A 24690-nucleotide genomic window follows, 5' to 3' on the forward strand; every position below is an offset into this window, starting at 1 on the left:
CCAGTTAATCCTGTTGGATGTGGTTCATCCTTCTTGGTGGTATGCTGACATTACCCTGGATATCGTGGCTCTTGATACATCACAAAGACTTGCTGTCTTGGTCACAGATGCGCCAGCAAGATGTGCACCAACAATTTGTCCTCTTTTGAACTCTGGTATGTCACCCATAATGTTGTGTGCATTTCAATATTTTGAGCAAAACTGTGCTCTTACCCTGCTAATTGAACCTTCACACTCTGCTCTTACTGGTGCAATGTGCAATCAATGAAGACTGGCTACCAGGCTGGTCCAATTTAGCCATGAAACCTCCCACACTAAAATGACAGGTGTTTCAGTTTCATTGTCCAACCCCTGTATATTGCCTTGCAAAAGTATCCATTACCTTTGAAATTTGGCTGCTTTTTTACCCCAGTATTTAAAGTATTTTATGAGGTCTTTATGTGATAGACCAATAATATAGTTCAGAATTGTAAGGAGGAAGGAAAATGACAGAAAGCTTACAAACCCCTTTACAAATAAAAGTATGAAAGGCACGGCCTGCATATGTATTCAGCCCCCCTTTACTTTCATACCCCTTAACAAGTAAGGTTGCAAAAAACCTTGAGACTGGGGCGGAGGTTGACCTTTCAGCAGCAAAATGACCCAGAACATACAGCCAGAGCTACACTGCAATAGTTTAGACCAGGGTGTCCAAGCGTTTTGCAAAGACGGACAGATTTGGTGAGGTTAAAATGTGTGGGGGCCGACCGCTCAGCCTGGTCTTGAACCATTAGTATTAAAATGCAAATCAACTATTTAATGACATTTTTATTGAAAATGGCAAAAACAAAAAAAAACATTATTTACATATAACATAAATAAATCTTGTTATTTGATTTTGAATCAGTGTTTTTCATTGTTTCAATTTTAGACATGGATCAAAAATACATAATGGATAAACGAGCTGCTGGACTGAATCTGGATTTAATTTGTTGGTTTAGGAGACCCAGTTCAATTGAAAGAGAAAAGAGAAAATGATATACAGATGGAAAAGACTCATTGCAGATTTAAAATTGTGGTTTTGGTTATTACAAAAACAAACAATTAACTGAGAATTTAGAATTTTTTCACCTCAGAAGACTAAACAAATAACTTGCCTGCATTAATGTGAAGGGTGATACTGAGGTCTGGACTACAGTAAATAGGCCAGGCCAGGTTCAAAGTCAGTGGTATTGATGTGCAAGATGTCACACAGGTGACCGTCACTTAGTCTTGTCCTCATGTGCTTCTAGTAAAGGTTCATAACAGAAAATGCCTTCCCACACAGGTATGTTGAGCCAAACAAGCTCAGCATTTGCTTAGCAAATGTTGGAATCTCTTGGATCCTGCCTATATCCAGCTGGTGGTAAAAGTTGATAAGAGGGGACTGTTGGTAACAACTGTGACACTCGGTGTCACACTGCAACTCAATGAGCTTCTGGTGCAGGTGTTCTGAAGCATTATGAGGAACGACAGAGAAAGTATGAAAAAAAAGCTAGATCTCCTTTTCATAGCTGCAAAATCCTGAAAGCGCTTGTTAAAACTCCACATCCAGGCATGAGATGTCTGCTGCATACCTCCTCAATTGTGCACTGATACTGTTCTCTATAAAATTGGACATTATTTTGTGCAGGAATGGAAATGTGTGGTATGAAGCTACGTTTGTGACAGGTGCCCTTGGAAAAGTTGCAGCTTGGTTCCAAAGGCTTTGATGTGTGAATACAGTTAGTTAACCACTGCATTTTACACCTGAAGGCTCATTTTCAGCACGTTCAGATGTTATGTCTACTAAAAATCCCAAATCAGCTAGCCAAACAGGATCAGATAGTTCTGGCATCATCGGTTGTCCTTTTTTTGCCAAAAAAGTGTCTCATTTACTAAGAGAGTAGAAGCGCTGCAGTTTTGACCCCCAACTGAGCCATCTTACGTTGTGTTTAAAGACATCTTCGTTTTCATCCTGGATGTCGAGTAGAAACTGTTCAAACTGCCAGTGGCACAGGGCTCCCTGTCAATTTCCTGTTTTTAGTTGCAGTTGCCCTTTTAGAAATGATCTGGAAAGGTTCACACAAGGGTCACATCGTGAGAATGCCACCACAGGTCTGTTGTGATCTTCAGGTAGAATGTAAAATAGCTTTTTTGTAAGTTTGTATTATAACTGATTTAATCACAAAAGCTACAGGCCAGTGGAAATTTGTACACGGGCCAACTGCGGCCTGGGGGGTCTTTCTGCATGGAGTTTGCATGTTCTCCCCGTGCATGCTAGGCTTTTGTCCAGGTACTCCGGCTTCCTCCCACAGTCCAAAAACATGCCTGTTAGGTTAAATGGTTTCTCTAAGTTGCTCTTAGGTGTGAATGGGTGTGTGCATGGTTGTTTGTCCTGTATGTCTCTGTGTTGCCCTGCAATGGATTGACGACCTGTCCAAGGTGTACCCTGCCTCTCGCTGGACTGCTGGAGATAGGCACCAGCTCCTCCTGTGACGCACTATGGAATAAGCGGTATAGAAGATGAATGAATGAATGGATGTTAGAATGGTCCAGTCAAAGTCCATACATCAATCTGACTGAGAATTTGTGACATGAAAAATTATGGTCACATATTTTATCCATCGATTCTGACTGAGCCTGAGTTGTTTTGCAAAGACCAATTGGTAAAAACAATTTGTTGAAAGAGACATAACCCAAAAGACTTGTAGACATAAGTGCAGCGTAATGTGGTGGTGCAGTAGTGACTTCTTTCCAGTTTTCTGATTTTTATTTGTAAAATCCTTCTATAAAATTCCTTCTTCCTCGCAATTATATTCTGCCTTTTCTTGTTTTATCACATACAATTCCAGGAAATGCTATGAATTTTAGGGCCAACCAACATTTTGACAGGTTTTACAGTGAATACTTTTGGAAGCAGTAATATAAAAAATGGTGCTAAAATCCAGATTTTTTTTTCCTTTCCCTCTCTGCCTTTCCTGGTTTAATTGGCTCCTTAAATCAACTCTAGTTGCCTCTCTTTTTGCATCCTCCCCAATCTCTGGGTGCTTGGTTGTTTATGGAGCCAAGTAGAGAACAGCAGGTGCAAGGCCTGCGAAAAAACACAACAAAAGTGATCCAATTTGGTGCAGGCAGTAAATTTTTTAGACATCTGCGCAGCGCACGGCATGGAGATGAGCACAGGATGGGCCGAATGCATTTCTCTGCCTGACGGCGTTGCTGACAATGCACTGAAACAGCCAACTTAGAGGTCCTGAAACAGACTGAGTCGGACTGCGAGTCTCTAGTTTTGTCTCTGACAGAATTATTATGGATGTTTCTGCAACTTTGCAGGATGCGAGAGGATGCAGGGTATGAATTTTGCCTGGGCCTCACAAGATGCTTCCCAGGCTTAGCTAATTGAACAGATTACAAACCTTTCGTTCTTCCCTTCTAATTAATCTTTCGTGGACTTAATGGGTCTGGAGTAATTCTCAATCCACCACTTTTGCAGGCAATTAAGATCTTCTGCCACGGCGATGACTGTGGTCCCTTTGGGATTAGGCTAACCCACAGCATCACAATCTTTGACATTTTTCTTAAAGCTTTTCTTTGCTCCCCGCTGAAGAAGCTGCAGCTATTTTATTTTGTCCAGTTGGAAGATTAATCTATACTGCATTGGCAGAGTCATAACAATCACATCATGAGATATATACAGGGGTTGGACAATGAAACTGAAACACCTGTCATTTTAGTGTGGGAGGTTTCATGGCTAAATTGGACCAGCCTGGTAGCCAGTCTTCATTGATTGCACATTGCACCAGTAAGAGCAGAGTGTGAAGGTTCAATTAGCAGGGTAAGAGCACAGTTTTGCTCAAAATACTGAAATGCACACAACATTATGGGTGACATACCAGAGTTCAAAAGAGGACAAATTGTTGGTGCACATCTTGCTGGCGCATCTGTGACCAAGACAGCAAGTCTTTGTGATGTATCAAGAGCCACGATATCCAGGGTAATGTCAGCATACCACCAAGAAGGATGAACCACATCCAACAGGATTAACTGTGGATGCAAGAGGAAGCTGTCTGAAAGGGATGTTCGGGTGCTAACCCGGATTGTATCCAAAAAACATAAAACCACGGTTGCCCAAATCACGGCAGAATTAAATATGCACCTCAACTCTCCTGTTTCCACCAGAACTGTCCGTCGGGAGCTCCACAGGGTCAATATACACGGCCGGGCTGCTATAGCCAAACCTTTGGTCACTCATGCCAATGCCAAACGTCGGTTTCAATGGTGCAAGGAGCGCACATCTTGGGCTGTGGACAATGTGAAACATGTATTGTTCTCTGATGAGTCCACCTTTACTGTTTTCCCCACATCCAGGAGAGTTACGGTGTGGAGAAGCCCCAAAGAAGCGTACCACCCAGACTGTTGCATGCCCAGAGTGAAGCATGGGGGTGGATCAGTGATGGTTTGGGCTGCCATATCATGGCATTCCCTTGGCCCAATACTTGTGCTAGATGGGCACTGCCAAGGACTACCGAACCTTTCTTGAGGACCATGTGCATCCAATGGTTCAAACATTGTATCCTGAAGGCAGTGCCGTGTATCAGGATGACAATGCACCAATACACACAGCAAGACTGGTGAAAGATTGGTTTGATGAACATGAAAGTGAAGTTGAACATCTTCCATGGCCTGCACAGTCACCAGATCTAAATATTATTGAGCCACTTTGGGATGTTTTGGAGGAGCGAGTCAGGAAACGTTTTCCTCCACCAGTATCACATAGTGACCTGGCCACTATCCTGCAAGAAGAATGGCTTACAATCCCTGTGACCACTGTGCAGGACTTGTATATGTCATTCCCAAGATGAATTGACGCTGTATTGGCCGCAAAAGGAGGCCCTACACCATACTAATAAATTATTGTGGTCCAAAACCAGGTGTTTCAGTTTCATTGTCCAACCCCTATAGGTGCATCTCAATAAAGTCGAATGCCATTAAAAATTTACCTTATTTTGTTAATTAAATCTCCAAAGTAGAAAGGTAGTTAATTAGGAAATTAGAATATTACGTAAGACTAAGTAGAAATTTGTTTTGATGCCCAAATGGTATGGTTCGGACTTCATGTGTCTGTCTGGTTAGGACCTATACACAAAAGACTACTGAACAGTTTTCCAACAGTCGACTGTCACTGATACCCTCAGTAACAATGGTAAACCGCTAAGGTAGTTTCCAAAGAAACTGCCTGTTCACAGAATGCTGTATCCAAGCATATTAATGGAAGGTTCAGTGGAAGGAAAAGGTGTGGTAGGAAAGGTTGCACAACAACATGGTAACCATCCCTCCATCCTAACATTTGATATACCTGCTTCTTCCAGCTGGGTTGCGGTGGAGCTGGTGCCTATCTCCAGCGGTCTACAGGTGCAAGTCCATTGCAGCGCAACATGGATAACCACAGCCTTGAAAGGACTGTGAAGCAAAGCCCATTCAAGAGTTTGAAGGAGCTTCATAAAGCTTGGACTGGGGCTGAAGTTACAGTTTCAAGAGCCACCACGCAAAGATTTATCCAGAACATGGACCACGATTGCTTTCCTTGTGTTTAATCCACTCCTGAACCAGAAATTTTTAGAAGTGTCTTACCTGGGCTGAGGAAAAAAGGGGCTGGACTGTTGCTCAGTGGTCTAAAGACTTTTTTTAAGATCATAGTAATATTTGCATTTCATTTGGAAATCAAGGTCCCAAAGTCTGGAGTCAGTGATGATTTAGGGAGCCATTTCATCTGCTGGCATTGGTCTACTGTGTTTGATTAAGTCCAAAGTCAATGCAGTGATCACTGATCTCCCCCAAACTTTTCAATGAGCTTAGCTTCGCAATCCTCTAAAAGCTGCCATTATCATTGCTGCTTGAACACCTTTTTCTTTCAGACTTTTTCCTTACACTCAACTTTCCAATAAATATGCTTGGACACAACACTCTGGGAACAGCCAATTTTTTTTACCAGTGGCCTTTTGTTGTTTCCACTCCTTGATTAGGGTGTCAGTGTCAGTCTGCTGGACAGTTGTCAAGTCAACAGTCTTCCTCATTAAATTCCTTTTTATTGGTCTTTAGTCAGATTCAAAATTTCAGAAAAATTTAATTTCTTTTTTTTTTGTACTAGCTGTAAGCCATTATTATCAGAATTTACAGAAATAAATGGTTGGAATATATCACTCTGTGTGGGATGAGTCTCATTTTTGAATAGAATCGCTGAAGTAAATTCACTTTTTCACATGTGGAAGTCTTTTCCTCTTTTTTTGACTAATACTATACCTTCTCATTCACCACACCTGTAGATAATAGGTTTTCTACTTTAACCTCTGTGATGGTTGCAGCCTTGGCTATATTTTGTTCGTTTGGATTTATCGGTTGCACTAATTGGTCAGAAACCATGCCTAACCCTAAATGATCATTTTGGCCCCCATAAGCCTGACTAGGTTTCACATAATTCTGAGTTCGACCTCATTGTGTGACAAGCTTTACACCCAGTTAAACAGAATATACTGCACACTGGACCTCAATGTGCTTTCCATTTCTATAAATCTAATAGCTGTGAGTGTTTGTACATACAATCAGACAAGAAGTCGCTCTCACAATTCATTTCACACTTCATTAGACAGTGAAATTTGTTGGTGGGATATGTAGTATTGAGAGGAAGATCAATACATTACAGCCAGGTATTAGCGGTGCAGCAGGAAACAAGCTTTGGCATTTGACAGATTGTTCAAACAAAATTACAACAGCAAGACACTGAGATGCACGGTGAAGGTTTGAAGCCCTTGAACACATGCAGACATGCATCCACGTGTATGTGATTCTCTGGGAATACTGGGCATGCCACATTTTGTTTCCCCAGACCTTCGTAATCTGAATACAGTAAAACATAATATAGTTTGAGATTCATGGCCATTCTTAATGCTTTGGCCCACCCATTCTATCTAGGACAACAGGTCAGGCAGTCAGCTAAGGATCTAACCTCCTTTGTTGCCATCTGACATCTCTATTCATCATCACATGGTCTGCATCCTGCCATTGCTGTCTCGAAGCAAAACAATTTTGTGCAGCAATTGTCTGAATGTTATACAGAATTTTGGTAAAAGATGCTTCTGAGAAGGACTGATAAAAATGTTTTATATCTGACAGCAATTACCTTTTTAACACAATATTAAATATTTCAAGTTAATCGAACGCAAAAACATGTTAAAGTTATGAATATTTTTTGGGCTTTATGGATATATTTTAAAATATACAGTTTTTCCTTCTTTTGTAGGAAATGTATATTCTTTGCCATGTACCTTCAAAGAACGCTGTCCATTTAGGTGATCTTCAGGCCACTTAAGACATTCTTCATGTGTCTCTCCATTCTCATGTGTAGATTAGTGCTTTCCAACATGTTCTCTTTCCATTAACACTATTAGCAAGCAGGAGATATTTCTGCAGGTGCTTTGATGTTACCCTTGGGTTCTTTTCTGCACTAAATGTTTTATATATCAAACCTTGTAGATCCTTGCACACTCACCCTTTTTTCATGTAAAATCAGTAGCACACAGGTTTTTCCAACCCTCTGTGTATTATAGTACATAAACAACATAAACACTGTTTATAGTCTGTTTGTACAAAAGTTGTCATTTACCATCGTTGGTGCAAAATATTACTGACATGTGTCTAATATCCCTTTCATCAATAAATTCAGGCTGCTGTTTTTGTTACCACACAGCCACCAGTTTTAGTTTTAGGAGCTATCTTCAGTTTGTAAGAACAGTTTTTAAAGTAAAAGAGAATCCACACCAAAGAACATGATAGAATAAAAAAGTGCCTCGAGCAGGATTTTTTTTTTTTATAGATTGGAGCTTCAGAAAAACACTTCTCACTCCACTGATCACCAGAACTGAACTGCTTGTTTTACCTTGTAGTCAAAATCTTTCAAACACAAAAAGAACAATAATGAACCAAAAGAACAAAAAGAACTTTGACATGGCCATTCTAACACATCAATGTGGATTGAACTAAACCTTTTCAGCTCTGGCTGTTTATTCTGGTTTATTATCCTGCTAGAAGGTGAACCTCTGACCCATTCTCAAGTCTTTTACAGCCTTTAAGGTTTTCTTTTTGGAATGCCCTGTTTGACTCCATCCATTTTTGTCCAGCAGTGCCTAACAAAGAAAATCATGCCTACATCATAATGCTGCCAACATCACCTTAAACTAACGTGTGTTTAAGGTGCTATGCATTAGTTTTCTGCTTGACATACTGATTTGCATTTAAGCTAAATTTCCAACTATGGTGTCATCCAATTGGGGCATCTTTTTAAGCATTGCTTAGGGCAAACTTCAAATGAGACTTTTTATGCCTTTCTTCTTACTTCTCTGAAATGCACGACTAATAGCATTTATGTAAAGAGATTGTCCCACCTGAACTATTGATCACTGTTGTTCCACTAAATGTAACATAGACCTCCTGACTGCTTCTCTGTATTACTCTCTCCTCGCCCAGCCTGTTAGTTCAGGTAGATCGCCATGTCTCAACTTTTTATTGTTATACAGCCTAACCTTCCTTTAAACTTCTTTACAACTTTGTCCCTAACCTCGTGTGTTCTTTGGTCTTCATGATGCAGTTTGTTTAATGTTCTCTAACAAACCTCCTAGATCTTCGCAGAACAGCTCTTTTTCAATTCAAAAAAAATAATAATCATACTTTATTAATCCCAAAGGGAAATTAAATGTTGTAACTCATTATGAGGGTTTCCTCAAAGAGCCGTTGTAGATGCTGATGGCTGTGGGCAGGAAGGATCTCCTGTAGCGCTCCGTCTTTCAGCACATCTGAAGAAGCCTCTGACTGAAGACACTCTGTTGTTGTAGGACAGTCTCATGAAGAGGATGCTCAGGGTTCTCCATAATGTTCTTCATTTTATGAAGAATCTGTCTTTGCACAATGATCTCCAGAGGGTCCACAGGAGTCCCCAGAACAGAACCAGACTTTTTTATCAGCTTGTTGAGCCTTTTTAAGTCCCTGGTTCTGATGCTGCTTCCCCAGCAGATAGTGGCAGAAGAGATCACACTCTCCACATCAGACTTATAGAAGATCTGCAGCATCTTGCTGCAAACACCAAAGGACCTAAGCTTCCTTGAGAACGACAGTCTGCTCTGTCCCTTCTTGTAGATGGCTTCATAGTTGCATCACCACTCCAGTCTGTTGTCCAGGTGAACACCGAGGTATTTATACTCCTCCACCACCTCCATTTCTTCTCCCATGATAGAAATAGTTTTTGAGTTATTCTTGTTTCTCTTAAAGTCTACAATCATCTCCTTTGTTTTAGTCACGTTCAAAATGAGATGATTGTTTCCACACCATGCCACAAAGCGGTCCACCACCTTCCTGTACTCAGCTTCTTGTCCATCTCTGATCCACCCCACGACTGCAGAATCATCCGAGTATTTCTGCAGATGACAGGAGTCTGTCTTGTACTGGAAGTCTGAGGTGTACAGAGTGAAAAGGAGTGGTGAGAGTACAGTCCCCTGTGGTGCTCCTGTGCTGCTGACTACCTGGTTAGACTCACAACCCTTCAGTCTCACAAACTGTGGTCTGTTTATCAGGTAGTCTTTGATCCAGGAGATTGTTGAGGCCTCCACCTGAGTCTTCTGGAGTTTCTGACAAAGCAAATCAGGTTGGATTGTGTTAAATGCACTGGAGAAATCAAAGAACATGATCCTCACAATGCTACTGGCTTTGTCCAGATGACAGTGGGTTTGTTGAAGCAGGTGTATGATGGCATCTTCAGTCTCTCCAGTTGCATCTTCACCTGACTTCTTGAGACACACAGGTGAAAGGGGGAGGCAAAGGGAGCATCAGCATCTTCTGATATTGTTGAAGGCAAACATGTAGAAGCAGAAGGGTCTCTGGCTGAGGTGGAAAATAAAACATTTGAGGTGTTACTGGACAGCTGTGGGTCCTGTGGGTCAAAGGAGGGTGGAATGTCTGTTTGGCTGTGAGCAGGAGAGGAGGATGCGAAGCTTGTTTCTGAACTGAACTTATAGAAGAATGTGTTCAGTTCATTGGCTCTATCCAGACCTCCATCGGTCTGATCATTTTTCAGATTAAATGACACAAACATTTGCTTTATTCACAAATTAGGATTTTATATAGGGGCATCAGAGTAAAGGGTCCTGAATACAAACGATTAATATATTTTTTTTTTTGTAAAAGATTTTGAAAATGTTCCATTTTCATTCAAATTCCCAATTATGTACTACTGTAAGTTCAAATGTGTCACTAGTTTTTCAAGGCACATAGAAGTGGTGCAAAGCATCACCGACCCCCTCCTTGACCCCCTGCAGTTTGCCTACAGAGCCAACAGGTCTGTAGATGATGCAGTCAACCTAGCCCTTCACTTCATCCTCCGGCACCTGGACTCCACAGGAACCTACGCCAGGATCCTGTTTGTGGATTTCAGCTCTGCCTTCAACACCATCGTCCCAGTTCTGCTACAGGAGAAGCTCTCCCAGCTGAGTGTGCCCGACTCCACCTGCAGGTGGATCACTGACTTCCTGTCTGACAGGAAGCAGCGCGTGAGGCTGGGGAAGCACGTCTCTGACTCCCTGACCATCAGCACCGGTTCCCCCCAAGGCTGTGTTCTCTCTCCTCTGCTCTTCTCCCTGTACACCAACAGCTGCACCTCCAGTCACCAGTCTGTCAAGCTTCTGAAGTTTGCGGACGACACCACCCTGATCGGACTCTTCTCTGATGGTGACGAGTCCGCGTACAGATGGGAAGTGGACCATCTGTTGGACTGGTGCAGCCAGAACAACCTTGAGCTCAACGCTCTAAAGACAGTGGAGATGGTTGTGGACTTCAGGCAGAACCCAGCCCCACCTGCCCCCATCACCCTCTGTGACTCCACAATTGACACTGTGGAATCTTTCCGCTTCCTGGGAACCATCATCTCCCAGGATCTCAAGTGGGAGCCAAACATCAGCTCCCTCATCAAGAAAGCCCAGCAGAGGATGTTCTTCCTGCGGCAGCTGAAGAAATTCAACCTGCCAAAGACTATGATGGTGCACTTCTACACAGCCATCATTGAGTCCATCCTCACCTCCTCCATCACCATCTGGTATGCCGCTGCTACAGCCAAGGATAAGGGCAGGCTGCAGCATGTCATTCGGTCTGCTGAGAAGGTGATTGGCTGCAGTCTACTGTCGCTCCAGGAACTATACACCTCCAGGACCCTGAAGCGGGCAGGGAAGATTCTGGCTGATCCCTCCCACCCCGGTCACAGACTCTTTGAGACTCTCCCCTCTGGCAGGAGGCTGCGGTCCATCCGGACCAAAACCTCACGCCACAAGAACAGTTTTTTCCCATCTGCCACCAGCCTGGTTAACAAAGTCCGGAAACCACCCTGACACTCTCCCTTTCCCCCACACCCCCCCTTTTTTTGCTGACAGGACACTTGTAACTGTAACTCTATGTGTTACATTAACGCTCAGCATGGACTCCTGCTTTACTTGCACTGCCATACTTGCACAATGATCACCTGCACTGTTGTATTGCTCTTGCATCTTATACTGCTCTATATTTACTCTCACTCACTTAAAACTGTGCACATATATTTATATTATATTGTAGATATGTTTATACTGTTTAATTTGTACTGTATTGCACCGACTACGCCAAAACAAATTCCTTGTATGTCCAAAAACGTACTTGGCAATAAAGCTTTTCTGATTCTGATTCTGATTCTGACGTCTTTTATGACAACATGTCTCCATGAGGGGACTGTTTAGCAGGTCTCCCTGTGGTCCTGCGTGCTCCATAATCAGCAAGGGCATTTCTCTTTTGCGAGTTTGGCATTGTTCCACAGTCATGTTTCTGATGCTTCATGTCTGTCGTCTTGTTGGGCCCTCTTTATTTCAAAGTGAATGTAATGCCTCAGTCCCTGAAAAAAAAAGACACTCAGGGAGTGAAAGAGGGAGTGAGAACCCTCCAAGGTCACTTTTAGTGTCTTTCCAGCTTTTTGGAGCTGCTGAGTTTTTGACAAGCTGGAGACAGGTTCAATTTCTCAGACTGTCGGGAGCTCCCTGTTTTTTTTAAACACCTCTGAGACAGATATAAGCCATAGGAAGATGTTTCCTGACTTTCCCGTATTATCTGAGGGGCATTCTTTTCTCCAGCCTTATCTGCTGTGGATGGACTGTTAGGCCGGGCAGATAGAGCAAAGCTTTCCAAAATACTGTAGATCTGGAATGGTCTGTTTTTCCACATGTCTCTGCCCCTAAGTGATTGGTAATTCCCACTGAATGTCAGCTTGACAGACAATGCTCTTCTGCTTCATAGCAAAGCAGGAGGGGATAAGAAAAAGAGGAGTGATTGATCTGAGCTGCCGGTGGTGTTGCACAAGGAACTTTCTTTGACCACCTCCTCAATCAAAAGTGCAGAAAGAGTCCACTGGTGTCTTCCAGGTGTGATGAAGATTTGAGTAAAAGAGCTTTGATATGACAGATTGTGGATATCTTCATCGGGCCCTCCTGACTCGAAGCTTGGATGCGGCTTTTATTGTTTTGTAGAACAATCCACTGAGGGGAAGGGTACCATGTCAGAACTGTTTTAAAGTTACTGACAGCAAAAAGAGAGAGATGGGAACTTCAAAGAGAGCAACTTCAAGTAATTGACTGACCAAAACAATCTCAGCCTCCTGTTTGCAAATTAATGATGAGCTAATTACCTGGTGAGTTTATTATCTCATAGATAAAAGTCCCAAAACGAGTTAATTCCCCTTGAAGGCATTTAGATAACTCTACAACTCCTCGATTTGTAATGACGGATTAATATTAAGAGGATGCAACAGAGAAAAGAAAACCTGATAAAGAGTTGAAATCAGCAACAAGGAGTTGAGTTGTTGCAACATGCAGGATTCCAGCTGTCCTCTCTTTGGAATGATCTTAGCTAGAGTTGTCCCCACTGAAGTAGAAGAAGAGGCTCAGTTGGGGGCCTTTGATGTACTACTCGGTTATTACATGGATGATCTCCTTTGCGCCGCTATTATACATCCAACACAATATATCTTGAGACAGCTCCCATCCTTCAAACAACTACAAATCTAGACTGCATCCAGTCAGCTGGAAAGAGTGGAGAAACAAGTGAGACACAAAGATAACTGAGGAGTATTTACAACAATGCAACACGACACGTTTGTGTGATTTCTTTAGAGGTTCGATCGTTTTATGCTTGGATTATATGTAAGTCATTCCTTAGAGTACTCTATCTCTGACATTTTACTTGATTTCCATTATTGGAGCATGTAAAACAGCAGCTGCTGTGAGAGTAAACAGAATGTTACAAAGGAAGAGCAAGTCATTTTCATGTTCAACCCTGTTCAGCTCTTACAGTGTAGGAGTTCTGGTGTGTGTGTGTGTGTGTGTGTGTGTGTGTGTGTGTGTGTGTGTGTGTGTGTGCGTGCGTGCGTGCGTGCGTGTGTGTGTGTGTGTGTGTGTGTGTGTGTGTGTGTGTGTGTGTGTGTGGACTCTGTAGGTCATGCCTGCTTAGTTTCCTGAGTCAAAGTAAATACAGTGACTCTTAAAACTCCACACGCCCAGGATAAAAAGCCGGGTTTTCATGACTTCAGAACTTTTCCTAGTTATAATGTGTAATATACAAAGGAAAATTCAAATAAAAAACAAATTTGTTATTGAATTCTATACTGGTAGAAAGCCTGTTTATGTCCCATTTGCTTAAATCCTCTCTGCCAACTCTCTCGTTCAAAATGACTCTTGCTAGGTGTTGTTTATTGGATTGGATGATTGCAGTTTGAAGAAATGAGACAAATTATAAATTCACCTATTTATTAGTTTAACAATCAAAAGCCTCAGTAATGTGTGGGAGAACCGCACACAACCAAAACAACCTGGCACCACCTTTTAATGCTGGTCACCGGCTTGATCACACACTGCTGTGGGGTGGCATCCCAGTCCTCAACTAGCATTTCTAGCAGGTCAGCCAGTTGGTATGTCCAAACATTTCCACAAGTGTTCAGTGGAGTTGAGGTCAGGGCAGCAGGTAGGCCATTATGATGAAAATGTTTTGTGAAAGAAGCTTCCCTTTAAATCCTACTGTATGGAAGGTGAGCATCAACACCTTGGTGGATAGAGTTTTGTCTCAGACTGTGGAGATTTCCACTGGTTGTAGAATCTCAACTTGATATTTATGATGACAAGCTTTGTTTTTCCAATCAAATTCCACCTTACGCAATCACACTGCCTCCACCAAAAGTTGTTTGGTTTTGGCAGAGGATTTGGCAACTTTGTGCAAGCTATACCCTACTTTGCTGCTTAACCCACAAATGGATTTTACATATAAATGTAACACCATTTTACAGCAAAAAACAAGCTTCCCAACAGCATAAGCCTCACTGACAAAAGAATTTCAACAAAGAAATAATTCATCAAACATATTTCAGTACTTGATGTGCTATATAAAAAATGCACAATAACCTGGTCCCATAACTGCCCCCCATAAGTTGATACCTAGGTAAAATACCTTTCAATTTAATTGTAGTATTCCTACCGGTACATAATTAGCAGGTTTGTACTTCCTGGGTACAAACCTGCTAATTACTGTGAATACGATGCATCTGGAACAAAGTTCAGCTGTCATAATAGGATATCATTGGCATTTGTTCATTTGCGTCCTTTGACCAAAGCCACAGACAGGTTACAAAGGATCAAAAAGATTTAAGCGCACAAAGGTACGAGTCAGAAGATGATCACAAGTAAAATCAATGGCATTTAAACCGTGGTACAGTGAAGAATGTCATCAATAATTGAAAAAAATATGGCAAAGCATTGGGAATACAGAAACTGGATGGTTTTCCAAAACTGATGAAAAGACAAGTCAGAAACTAGTCAGGGACTTTGGGAAGAGAACGACAACAATACTAACGAACCTGTAGGCATGTCTGTCAACTTCTGGTTGTGTTCCACATGTGACAACAATCTCTCCTGTATTCTCCACATGTCTGGTCTAAAGAGTAGGGTTGCCAAACAGAATCATTTTCTTCCAAAGATAACACCCAGGCCTGGCTAAAACCTTATCAAAATTTTGTGAAGGAACGTATTATGGTTTAATAACATCCAACTTTAACTTCTGGGCCACAGTTCCAAAAGATGCACCTTGAACAAACAACACTTGTGGCAGCATCATCTTCTGTGGCTACTTTTCTTCTGATGGAACCGGAGTTCTTCTAAAGGATGAAGTGATAGGACAGTACCAAATAGTTCAGTGCTAAAACTTCAGGGGTCTCAAAGAAAATTGAATATAAAGAGGAATTTCATTCTTCAGCATCAAACTAATTTCAAACACACATCCAAAGAAAAAAATTAAGTTTTGAAATGGCCTAACCAAACTCCAGAACAAAATAAATTATAGAAAAGATGTGAAGTCACCTGAAGAGGGCTGTGGATAACAGATGTCCTTATAATCTAATAGAATTGGAGACGTTTTGCAAGGCAGACTGGGCAAATAAAGTTGATCTGAATGCTGACTGACTCCTGCCAAGGTTATTGCAGCGTTTTTTGCCTCACATGTTTCCTTTTCTGTTGAATTGTACAAGATATAAGTCGCATTAAAATGGGGAGAAAAGTTTTGAATTGATTTGTCATGGTCTCATTTTCTTACATTACTTTTTCATAGTTCTGTACATGACAAACATTAGAAAACATTATAAAATATAAAAACTGTGAGCATTTCACAATTGTAAATTTAGCAGACTATATAAATAAATCCCTGTTAACAAATGCTATCAGGCATATATGGGCTGGTTGTTGCTTTATATTTCATCATAGCACAGGTGTAGCCTAATAAGCCAACATGACAGGGTCATCTCGAAGGTTCTCTGTCTGTAACTCTGGAAAATAAAAAATCAGAACACTAAGAAGTTGAATTTGAAAAGTTTTCACTCTGCCCTGGCATGTCCCTCCGTGGCTCTGAGGGGTCAGTGGGTGCAGAAGGCTGGGCTTCATATTTAGTGTTGTGTCTTCGTCATTCCTCGGAGAGGCGGGCTGCGGCGCACAGAGCCGCTGCCACTCACAAACAGCAGAGCTGTGCCAGCTGGGAAACACATGGCTCGGTTTTTGCTGCTCGGCTCTTGTCTATAGGAGGTTCCCCCTCTGCTTATGTGGAATCTCTGAAACTGCGCGGAAACCCACAGTGGAAAAGGGGAGTAGCAGTTTACGCAAGGGGAGGCTATTTTTTCTTCGGCTGACGTGGAGGGAGCGCAGGCTGGACTGCTGGACTGTGGGCACCGCTCCGCTGTGTCGCTGAGCCGGGGAGGAGAGGACACAGGCAGCGCTGACCTTATAAAACCCCTTCTTTTTCTTCTACCAGAGCTCACTCTGGTGGGCTCATCTGTGAAACCAACTACCTCTCACTCAGAGATGACTGCTGTGAATGATCCACCGGCTCTCTGTAATTTCTCCGCCGCCCGCCCTTAGAATAAAAAGAGGCTAGCTGTGAAACAACTCAGCACCGTCAGTGTTGTCTAACAGCTGGGATTTGCACTTTAACATGTCTTGACGTGGAGGGCACGATATAAAGATGATGACAGTGAGTATCTGTTCATTTAGACTACTTTATGTTGTGACTTTTCTGGCCGATAAGGGTAAATAGGTTGGGGTCAGTTCTATCACTGCTATAGTCGGTGATACAGGGCGTTCTAGTCAGCGCTGCTGCCGGGTTCCTCCTGGGACTTTTGGGAAACATTACATCATTTGACTAAAGGATATGCATGATTGTGCATATTTAGGAAACATTTTAGTTTTCTCATTTTTAAATGAAATTAATATTAAAATAAACTGTTAGTTATAGCTGCTAAATAACAGAGGTGCATGTGTCGAATGCCTCTTGGAGTGAGCTCTATGTAAAATCAGCCTGGGCGTATGCGATGGTGCCCCTTTAAAACCATCTAGAGGAGGACTTATTTGTGAGCGTAGTATTCTTTCTCATTGCAAATAAACCCCCCCCCAACCCCCCCCCCCCCCCCCCCCCCCCCCCCCCCCACACCCTACCATTATTAATAAAAAGAAAACACCGACCCGGCTGTAGGGTTCATAACAGTGCAGCTGTCAATTTGCATGTATTTTATTGGCCGACTGTGTACAGTCTGCGTGCGCCTCGGTTAATCCCTCAGCGGATCAAGCTCTGCAGCCCCTTGCAGCCTGGCGTCTCGCAGCGTCTATCTAGGCTCTCTATATATAAACTGCTCACTTTAAATGATTGCATTATTTGAGTCATGTGACCTCGGCGTGTTGACGCGATAGCAGCTGTGTTTGAGAGCGACGACGCTGCGAATATTGGTGGAAATAATGCTTAAAGGAACGTAAAGGATCGGTGACCGAGATTTAAAGCGCGATTATAGAACCGAACAGGGCGAGAAAAGCCAACTATGATAGGCCAGGTCTCACACCACTGGTGCTGGTGACCATACTGCTCCAAGCAGCGCGCCTGATGAGCGCGTCGGTAAGGTTCCACTCTCTACCTTTTTATATACACATACAGGTACTCACTGAGGCTAAATCCCATTTCCTAGGATAATCTCCATGCATGCACCAGGTCAAAAAAAAAAAACCCACTTATTTCAGGAATTGGTTAAAGAGACAGTTCAGATTTGTTGGAGTAAGGTTCTGTATTATTAGTAATAATTCCCTTACCTGCAATATAAATGTGTCTTATGCCAGTGAGCTTGTATAAGATTTTATAAAATATCAGAGTGGTCCAATGCTAACAGCTATTTGGACAGAACCCCTACTTTAGCTCATTTTCAAGATTAAAACGACTTAAACAAACATAATTTATAAACTTGACATGAGACTTGAGGGAAGTACTATATTGGTGGATATTAACTGTCAACATTTTCACAAGAGTTGTGTATAAATTCGTTGCTGTTTTTTCGTAGTTTTTTTGTTGTTTTTTTTTTTGTGACGAACAACAGTGGCATCACTATGGTAAAATTAGGTTGCCTGTTGCAAAATTAAAAAGTTTTCTCCACTCCTAGAGTTGACTGTCGAGTGGCGGCTGATGTAAGCAGACTGATATTTGGGCCTCTTGTGATGTCATCGACCGAAACACACACAAAGCAGAATTAGCAGCTTTTTTATTTAGTGAGCTTTTTTGAAAATACTCTATTTTGTCAAATCTGGCTGCTCTAACAGAGGTCGTTTAGCTAAGACGTTTAATATCTACTATTATATTGTAGCATTTTCAGTTTGAGTCTTTTTAAATATCTAAAATGAGCAGGTTTCTCTGACTGCCACTTATCCTGACATGATGGCCTCTAGTAAAGACTGTGCAACAGCAAGTCAGAATTGGCAGGTCAGACCTAGAAAACCAAAACCGGTAAATGTTTTATCAGTGTATCTCTTTTCTCAAGTCTGGAAAAATATGGGAAAAAAAGAAAATTAACTGTTTTAGATGATTGTCATTATCTAAAAGATACAAATTTGAATTTATGAAAAATATGTTTTAAAATGTACATAGATAATACACATTATTATTGGGGTGCCAAAAGCAGAAATATATATTTTTGTCCAAGTCTACAATTGTATCAGTTATTAAGCTGACAGGCCATTTGTTTTGCCTCTGGACCCTATCTGTTTTTTTCAATGTTTTACAAGAAGATCAATGATAACTTGACAACATACAGTTACATAGGTAACAGTAGCTTGCTGGCACTTTCGTGGTAAATTGTGATTTTTGTGGACATTTGTTAGGCTCATCTCTGCAGCGTCTTCGGTTCTGTTCCCTTTTACTTGTTTCATACAGAAATGCAGGTTCCTCTGAGTGGCTTTATGTTTCCACATCCCATCAGCACTTTTCAGATGGACTCTAAGATCCTGAGTCATATTGCTTTCCCTCAACAGACATATTTCCTGGACTTCCTTTGCCATAAACAGCTGTGTGGGGCTAACTCAATATGAGCTTATTGAGAGTAGTACATTTCTCCTCCTCCATTAGGTCCTGCATGAGAAGCAGAGCAGGTTCCAGTCCTCTTGGTCTACACCAGCATTTAGCAATCTTTATAATTAATTAGTTTGCAGAGCAGCTCATAATGTGCTCACAGAGGAATGTGTTGTTAATTTGTCTTTTCCCCAAGAGAAATTTGGGTGTGCTTTGCTTTTTATTAGGTATTAAATGTGTTGAGACACTCTGATGAAGATGCACTGCCCTGGAAGGGAAAAAAAAGGAATAATGCAACAAGCAATGGCTCGGGTTTGGTAGAGATTTGTAGACGGTTGTAAACAACAGGGACATTTTCATTAGTTGTGCAACAATTAGTCAAGTGGTGCAACACAGACAAGGTCAGAGAACAGTTCTAGACTCACCTGTTCACGCCACAGTTTGCTGCGCATCAACATCTTTTCAACACTCACTCCAACTGCTCATAAGACCCTGTTTAGTTCATGTGCTGCTGTGCAGATGTAGCAGTAGGCAGTGGGGTGTTATTCTGACATGTTAAACCACACAGACCCCTCCCTTGCTTTGCGCATATGTGTCAAATGTTGCACAATGTCTAGGCACACAACTATGTATTTAGAAACACAGAGTTACAGATTAATTACATTATTCAGAAGCAAATGTTAGCGATAGTCAAAATACCATAGTTTCACAGTATTGTTTAAAACAAAGATAAAAAAAAAACAGAAAAGCAACAATTATTTCTACTGGTTCTAAACTAATGTAACATTGTTTTTCATAGTTATAAAAAAAGTATCTAAAAGATTTGTTTATTCCGGTTTGAATTCATAGACTTAAGCAAATATTTTGTATTAACACCTAGTAGTTTTGAAGTGCTTATTGCACAAAACAAAATACAGTCTTTCTGTTGTGGGGAGGGATAGTGTTGCATTCCCCTAAGCCCAATACAGCTAGAGAAAGTTCTGGTAACTTTTAAAAATTTGAAACCATGAGAACAGTATGAAGGGATTATTTTCTTGTGGTTTTGAAACAGCAACTTTTTAAAGTTTTTGGTATACCTTGATACTGAAAACCTTGCCTAATTACTGCCATCACAGATGACTATTCTAGATGAGGACTGAAGAAGTATGAAAACAAAAGGCCTGAGAAGAGACCTTCTGCATCCAACAAAAAAAGCTGTATGAGACACAGTTTTGGCTAAAATAGAAAGGGAAAGGTGGAGGAAATCTTCCTTGAGATAAATACAGGTTTGACTCCCTGACTCATATAGTGTATGGAACAGACTATTTGTGCTAATAACCAGCCTGCACTCAGATGTTTAATACACATGTGACTTGTAGCTTGCAAACTCTAGCTTTAAAACAGTGTTGGCTTAATGAAAGTGATGGGTGGGGCTCTTAGTTTCCTCACCATGACTATCCCTATTTTCATGACCAGGATTTCCCAAATTTCTGAACTTGTATTTATTGTAAGTTGGAAAAGTGAGTAGCGTTTTCTTTACCCAGCCAGTCAGCAATGTGCAGCAACAGGGGCAACCTTGTGTTACTCTAGGCTTCATACAGCCTGAGAAAACAGTTTTGAATAAAAACATAATTAGAAAAGTAAAAATATGAAAATGATGGAAACAACAAATTTACAGAATTTAAGGCAAAACATTAATAAAATTGCATTAAAAAATAAACATGTAAAAAAACTATACTAACTAAAATCCAACTCAATCAATTATCAATAAAAGGCAGAATAAAAGATTTACATATTTCTTTCAGAGCAGTTTTAAGAAGATACCTGAAAATATGAAAAGATGAAGTAGTGTCTGAAGATGGATGATATTTTGAAGCTTTCAAGATATAGCACAAAAACAAAATAAGTTTTAACCCTGGGATCATTTAACACCTTTTGTTCAGTTTGATTTGGTACCATAAATACTAATATGATATGACAAAAGGTTTGAGATATAATTGCGTAAATTACCTGACAAAGCTTCCTGGATTAAACAGCAACATATTTCCAAACGCAGACACTCAGGTCTATTAAGCTGGATATGCCTAAGTAAGAGTGTGTGGCTTCAGTTGTTGGGGTAGAAGGAGACAAGCTTCTGTAAAACTGCAGGAGGAAGGAAGTTCCTACAGGTCAGGAAATGCTTTGTGGTTGCTTGTCTAAAACCACAATACTTTTGTGACTAATCTAAACTTCCCTAAATTCTCCTTTCATGTTCCTCTCCCCTTTGCCTTTCCTTTTCAGGCTAGCTCTACTGTTTATTTTATTATATGTTCGAATGTTTAGGCATTTGCATTTCATTATCATCCTCAGCTTCATTCTTTGTTTCCAATCTTCTTTTTTACTGCAGGATTATCGGGAGGATGGCATGGACCTGGGGAGCGATGCATCTAGTCGCTCCAGCTCAGAGTCCAACTCCAACAAGGTTACACCCTGCTCCCCTTCTATTGACCTGGCCAATCTGGAGGACTACAAATCCTCACCCTCCCCAGATTTGGGCACTCTAGACGACTATGAGGAAGATGAGGACTACCAAGAGTACAAGAAGAAGGTGATAGAGGAGTGGGAGAGCGAGTACGGAGAGGACCAAACCTCCCCACGGCCCCCTGGTCAAGAAGATGGCAGAGGGGACGTTGTGAGCAGCAGCGGCCTCGACGACGGCTACAGGAAGGCGGTGAACGCTCGCAGCCTCGCCGATGAATTCCAGGATGTGAAGACCGTCCCGCCCCTGCCGGCCCCTGGGGGACGCACTGCCAGTTCTGTGGCGTCTGTCCCGGATGAACTGAAACAGAATGGGAATCTGATTCTGCCCCGGAGCAACAAGCTTCACTCCCTTAGCCCGGCTGAGGGAGGATCAGAAACTCCTAAACCTATCCACCGCAGCTCCAATCAGGGCAGAGGGAGCCGCAGCAGTGGCAGGGGTGGTGGTGGTGGAGGAGGAGGAGGAGGAGATGGTGGAGGAGGAGAAAGTGGAGGGACATGTGGTCTGATGCGGGGGTACAGAGAGGAGGAGGAAAGTGTAGAGGAGGAACCCCTTCCCACAATGGATTGGGCAGCCCTGGAAAGACACCTGGCTGGTCTGCAGTGCAGAGAGCAAGAGAACCAAAACCTGAACCAGAACCACAACATAGGCAAGACCAACTACACCTCGGTGAGTCTGCATCAGTTTACATGTCGTTCTTGCAACTTGCTGTGCTGAGCTTCTCTGCTTATGCATGTTAAAGGTCATATCTCTCATAATACACTCATTGGCAGGTTTAATCCAGCAGTCATCCATGTCAGATGGACCCTGGAAACACAGGGTTAGGTCAGCTGGAGTAAAGAAGAGGGATTAGTAGGCTAATGTAGTGCTAAGCTATGTGACCCATGCATCTATTACCATGATGATCAGGACAGTCTAACACAGCTGGAAGGAAGTGGAGGCAGCAAACATAAAGTGGATAGTTAGTTAATTTCATTCGAAAGAATGCTGATTCAGGAAGCTCTTTGAGTTTTGATCTAAGATCTAAGAAATCTTAGATCAAAGTCCTGAATTTATGGCACCCCGACTCATAATTCTGAATAGTCGATAGCTGTCGAAAGTCTTACACTTGAGTTTGGTTGCTGACCTAATACAATTAATGTGTAACCCAGTTTATAGAGTTGTGTATGCTCTTTGTTGTTGCCATGTGATACTTCCACCAGAAGAGGTCAGTGTTGCATCTACATTGTGGAGCTGCAGGCATGCTAATACATCCCGAGAAGCTCCAGCTGGATATTTATTAACATGGCAGCTCAAATTTTAACTCTACCTCACACCCATAGTTTAACTGTTGGTCTGAGATTTCAAAAGGGTGTAGCTTTAAAATGTGCAGAGAGGAGCAGGGGAACATTGTTCACTTCCGAGGAGGTTTGGAAAACCAACAGTGGGTAAATGTTTGCTTGAAAGAAGCCAGAATGATGTTCTCCCCCACCTTCTCCTCCATTGATATGCGAGCACCAAGACCTTTTCCCCATTGCACACACACAATGGCTGTGACCCGGGCTATTGTGGCTGTGTTGTGTGTGTTGTTTGTCTGTCCTGGTGTACCAAAGTCCCCCACTCCTCCTCCCTATGTCTCTATGAGGCACGTCAGGAATGCAACAGGACATGTGGGGGGAAGAAAGAAAAGAAGGGAGGCAAGGAAAGGGCAGGAATGAGGAGCGGGCATGTTCAGAGCCGTTATGGCTCGTGTGTTTGTGTCAGTGCTCATTACCTGCTGTCCATCTTGAACAAGAAGATCACCCCCTGCTGTGCTTTAGATGGGGGAAGTCTGCCCACTCTCACCCACTCCCCTCCCTTCCTTCAGGCAGTGGGATGTGATAAAACTGACCTCAATGGAAAAAAGCTATACCTTTTGGAAGTCCACGCTTATAAGGGAGAATTGTGAACCATGCAATGGTTAAGATTGTTAAAAAATATATAATTTAGGAAGTATTTCCTTTTGAGATACACCTATCAGGCTTTTCATGTCCAATAACAATCAGGACTTTGCTTTAAGGTCTTACATACTTTAAAGACACATTAAAGAGAAAGAAAATGTGCTGCAGTTTTTTTTTATGGAGGTAGTAGTTTTGAATAAAAAAGAAAATGAAAGAATTACAAGATTACTCCTAATTGTGCATCAAAGCACATGTCCTTAACCTTTATCTGATTTTTCCTAAATTAGAAAAAGTTTGTTAAATTACATGATGCTGGTTGTTTTGTTAACTGAGATTTCTATGCCCCAACATGATGATTAAGTTGGCTGTAAATATAAAAGTATGAATCAGGGCAATTTAAGTGCTTTCTTGCATCAATGTTCTTTCTATTTTTCTCTTCCATAATTGCAAAAATCTCCACTGTATTATCATATGTTAAACAGAGATTAATTTAATCACAGTTTGTGATCTGTGATCCTGTTTATTTAAAATAAAAGAAATAGAACTATTGGTGCTTTGTTTTATGTTCTAAACTAGGCCTAGTATTAGAACCACCAGTTTAAAACCCTGATTTAAGAGGTTCCACAGCCCTTTTTGATTTTTTTAATGTATATTTATTTTAACTGATCAATAAATGATGATGATGAGTTATGACTCAGCATGATGAATTTCATGATGAGTTGGGTGTTTTTTTGTTTGTTTGTTTGGGCACCTTCAAGATAAAGGGCAACATCTAAAGTCCCATTTATGCTCCCTTTATGCACGTAAGTAGGTTGACCAGTGTCTTAAGTTGTCACTAACCGCACGCTTTCAGTTACGTTAGCATGGCTGTTAGGCACTATATCCACTAGACGGCTGTTATAAGTTAGCTTCCATATTTAGACGAAGGTTTCAGCCAACATCAAACCTGGTGACAGCGAAGGAAATCTTGATAATGTGAATTCTCAGAAAGAGAACTGAAAATAGGCACCGCAATAGGTAGAGTTGGTGTGCGCTGCCATTTATTACTACATGGAATGTGGAATTTTCGGCCATTTTTGTCATTGTCGTTGCTGCTATTACACTGATTACTGGTCATATTGTTCCAGTTCCTGTGTTCGGATATGCAACCAAAAGGTCACTGATGACAATATGAATCGGGACTGTAACAAATGGCAGCGAAGGGCGGAACAGAGCGGAGACGGATGCTGTGTAAATGTGGGACGCCGAAGTGAACGCAGAAGACGAACAGAAGGCTCCATCCAGATGCGTCCATGTATTTAACGTTGA

At 41.7% G+C, this 24690-nt stretch overlaps 1 protein-coding gene and 1 long non-coding RNA gene across 5 annotated transcripts in view; one reads left to right on the forward strand and one right to left on the reverse strand.

The window, feature by feature from the left end:
• The window catches only part of LOC124884051, a 33772-nt gene extending 12450 nt beyond the window's left edge, over nt 1–21322 (reverse strand). For both annotated transcript variants that reach the window (XR_007042376.1, XR_007042374.1), the window contains exon 1: nt 20956–21322. This is a non-coding gene — a long non-coding RNA (uncharacterized LOC124884051). The remainder of the gene's footprint in view (nt 1–20955) is intronic.
• Nucleotides 1–24690, forward strand: part of schip1 (schwannomin interacting protein 1) — a 419733-nt gene that overhangs the window by 336473 nt on the left and 58570 nt on the right. Inside the window, exons 1-2 of one of the 3 annotated variants that reach the window (XM_047391640.1) lie at nt 16108–16617; nt 21332–22132. In XM_047391640.1, coding sequence (XP_047247596.1) covers nt 16609–16617; nt 21332–22132 — 810 coding nt within the window. In that variant the 5' untranslated portion in view covers nt 16108–16608. Of the gene's footprint in view, nt 1–16107; nt 16618–17373; nt 17530–21331; nt 22133–24690 lie in introns of those variants that run through there. The other 2 variants (XM_047391639.1, XM_047391638.1) reach the window with 2 other exon arrangements.

Source organism: Girardinichthys multiradiatus, chromosome 18, assembly GCF_021462225.1.
Source record: "Girardinichthys multiradiatus isolate DD_20200921_A chromosome 18, DD_fGirMul_XY1, whole genome shotgun sequence".
NCBI lineage: Eukaryota > Metazoa > Chordata > Actinopteri > Cyprinodontiformes > Goodeidae > Girardinichthys > Girardinichthys multiradiatus.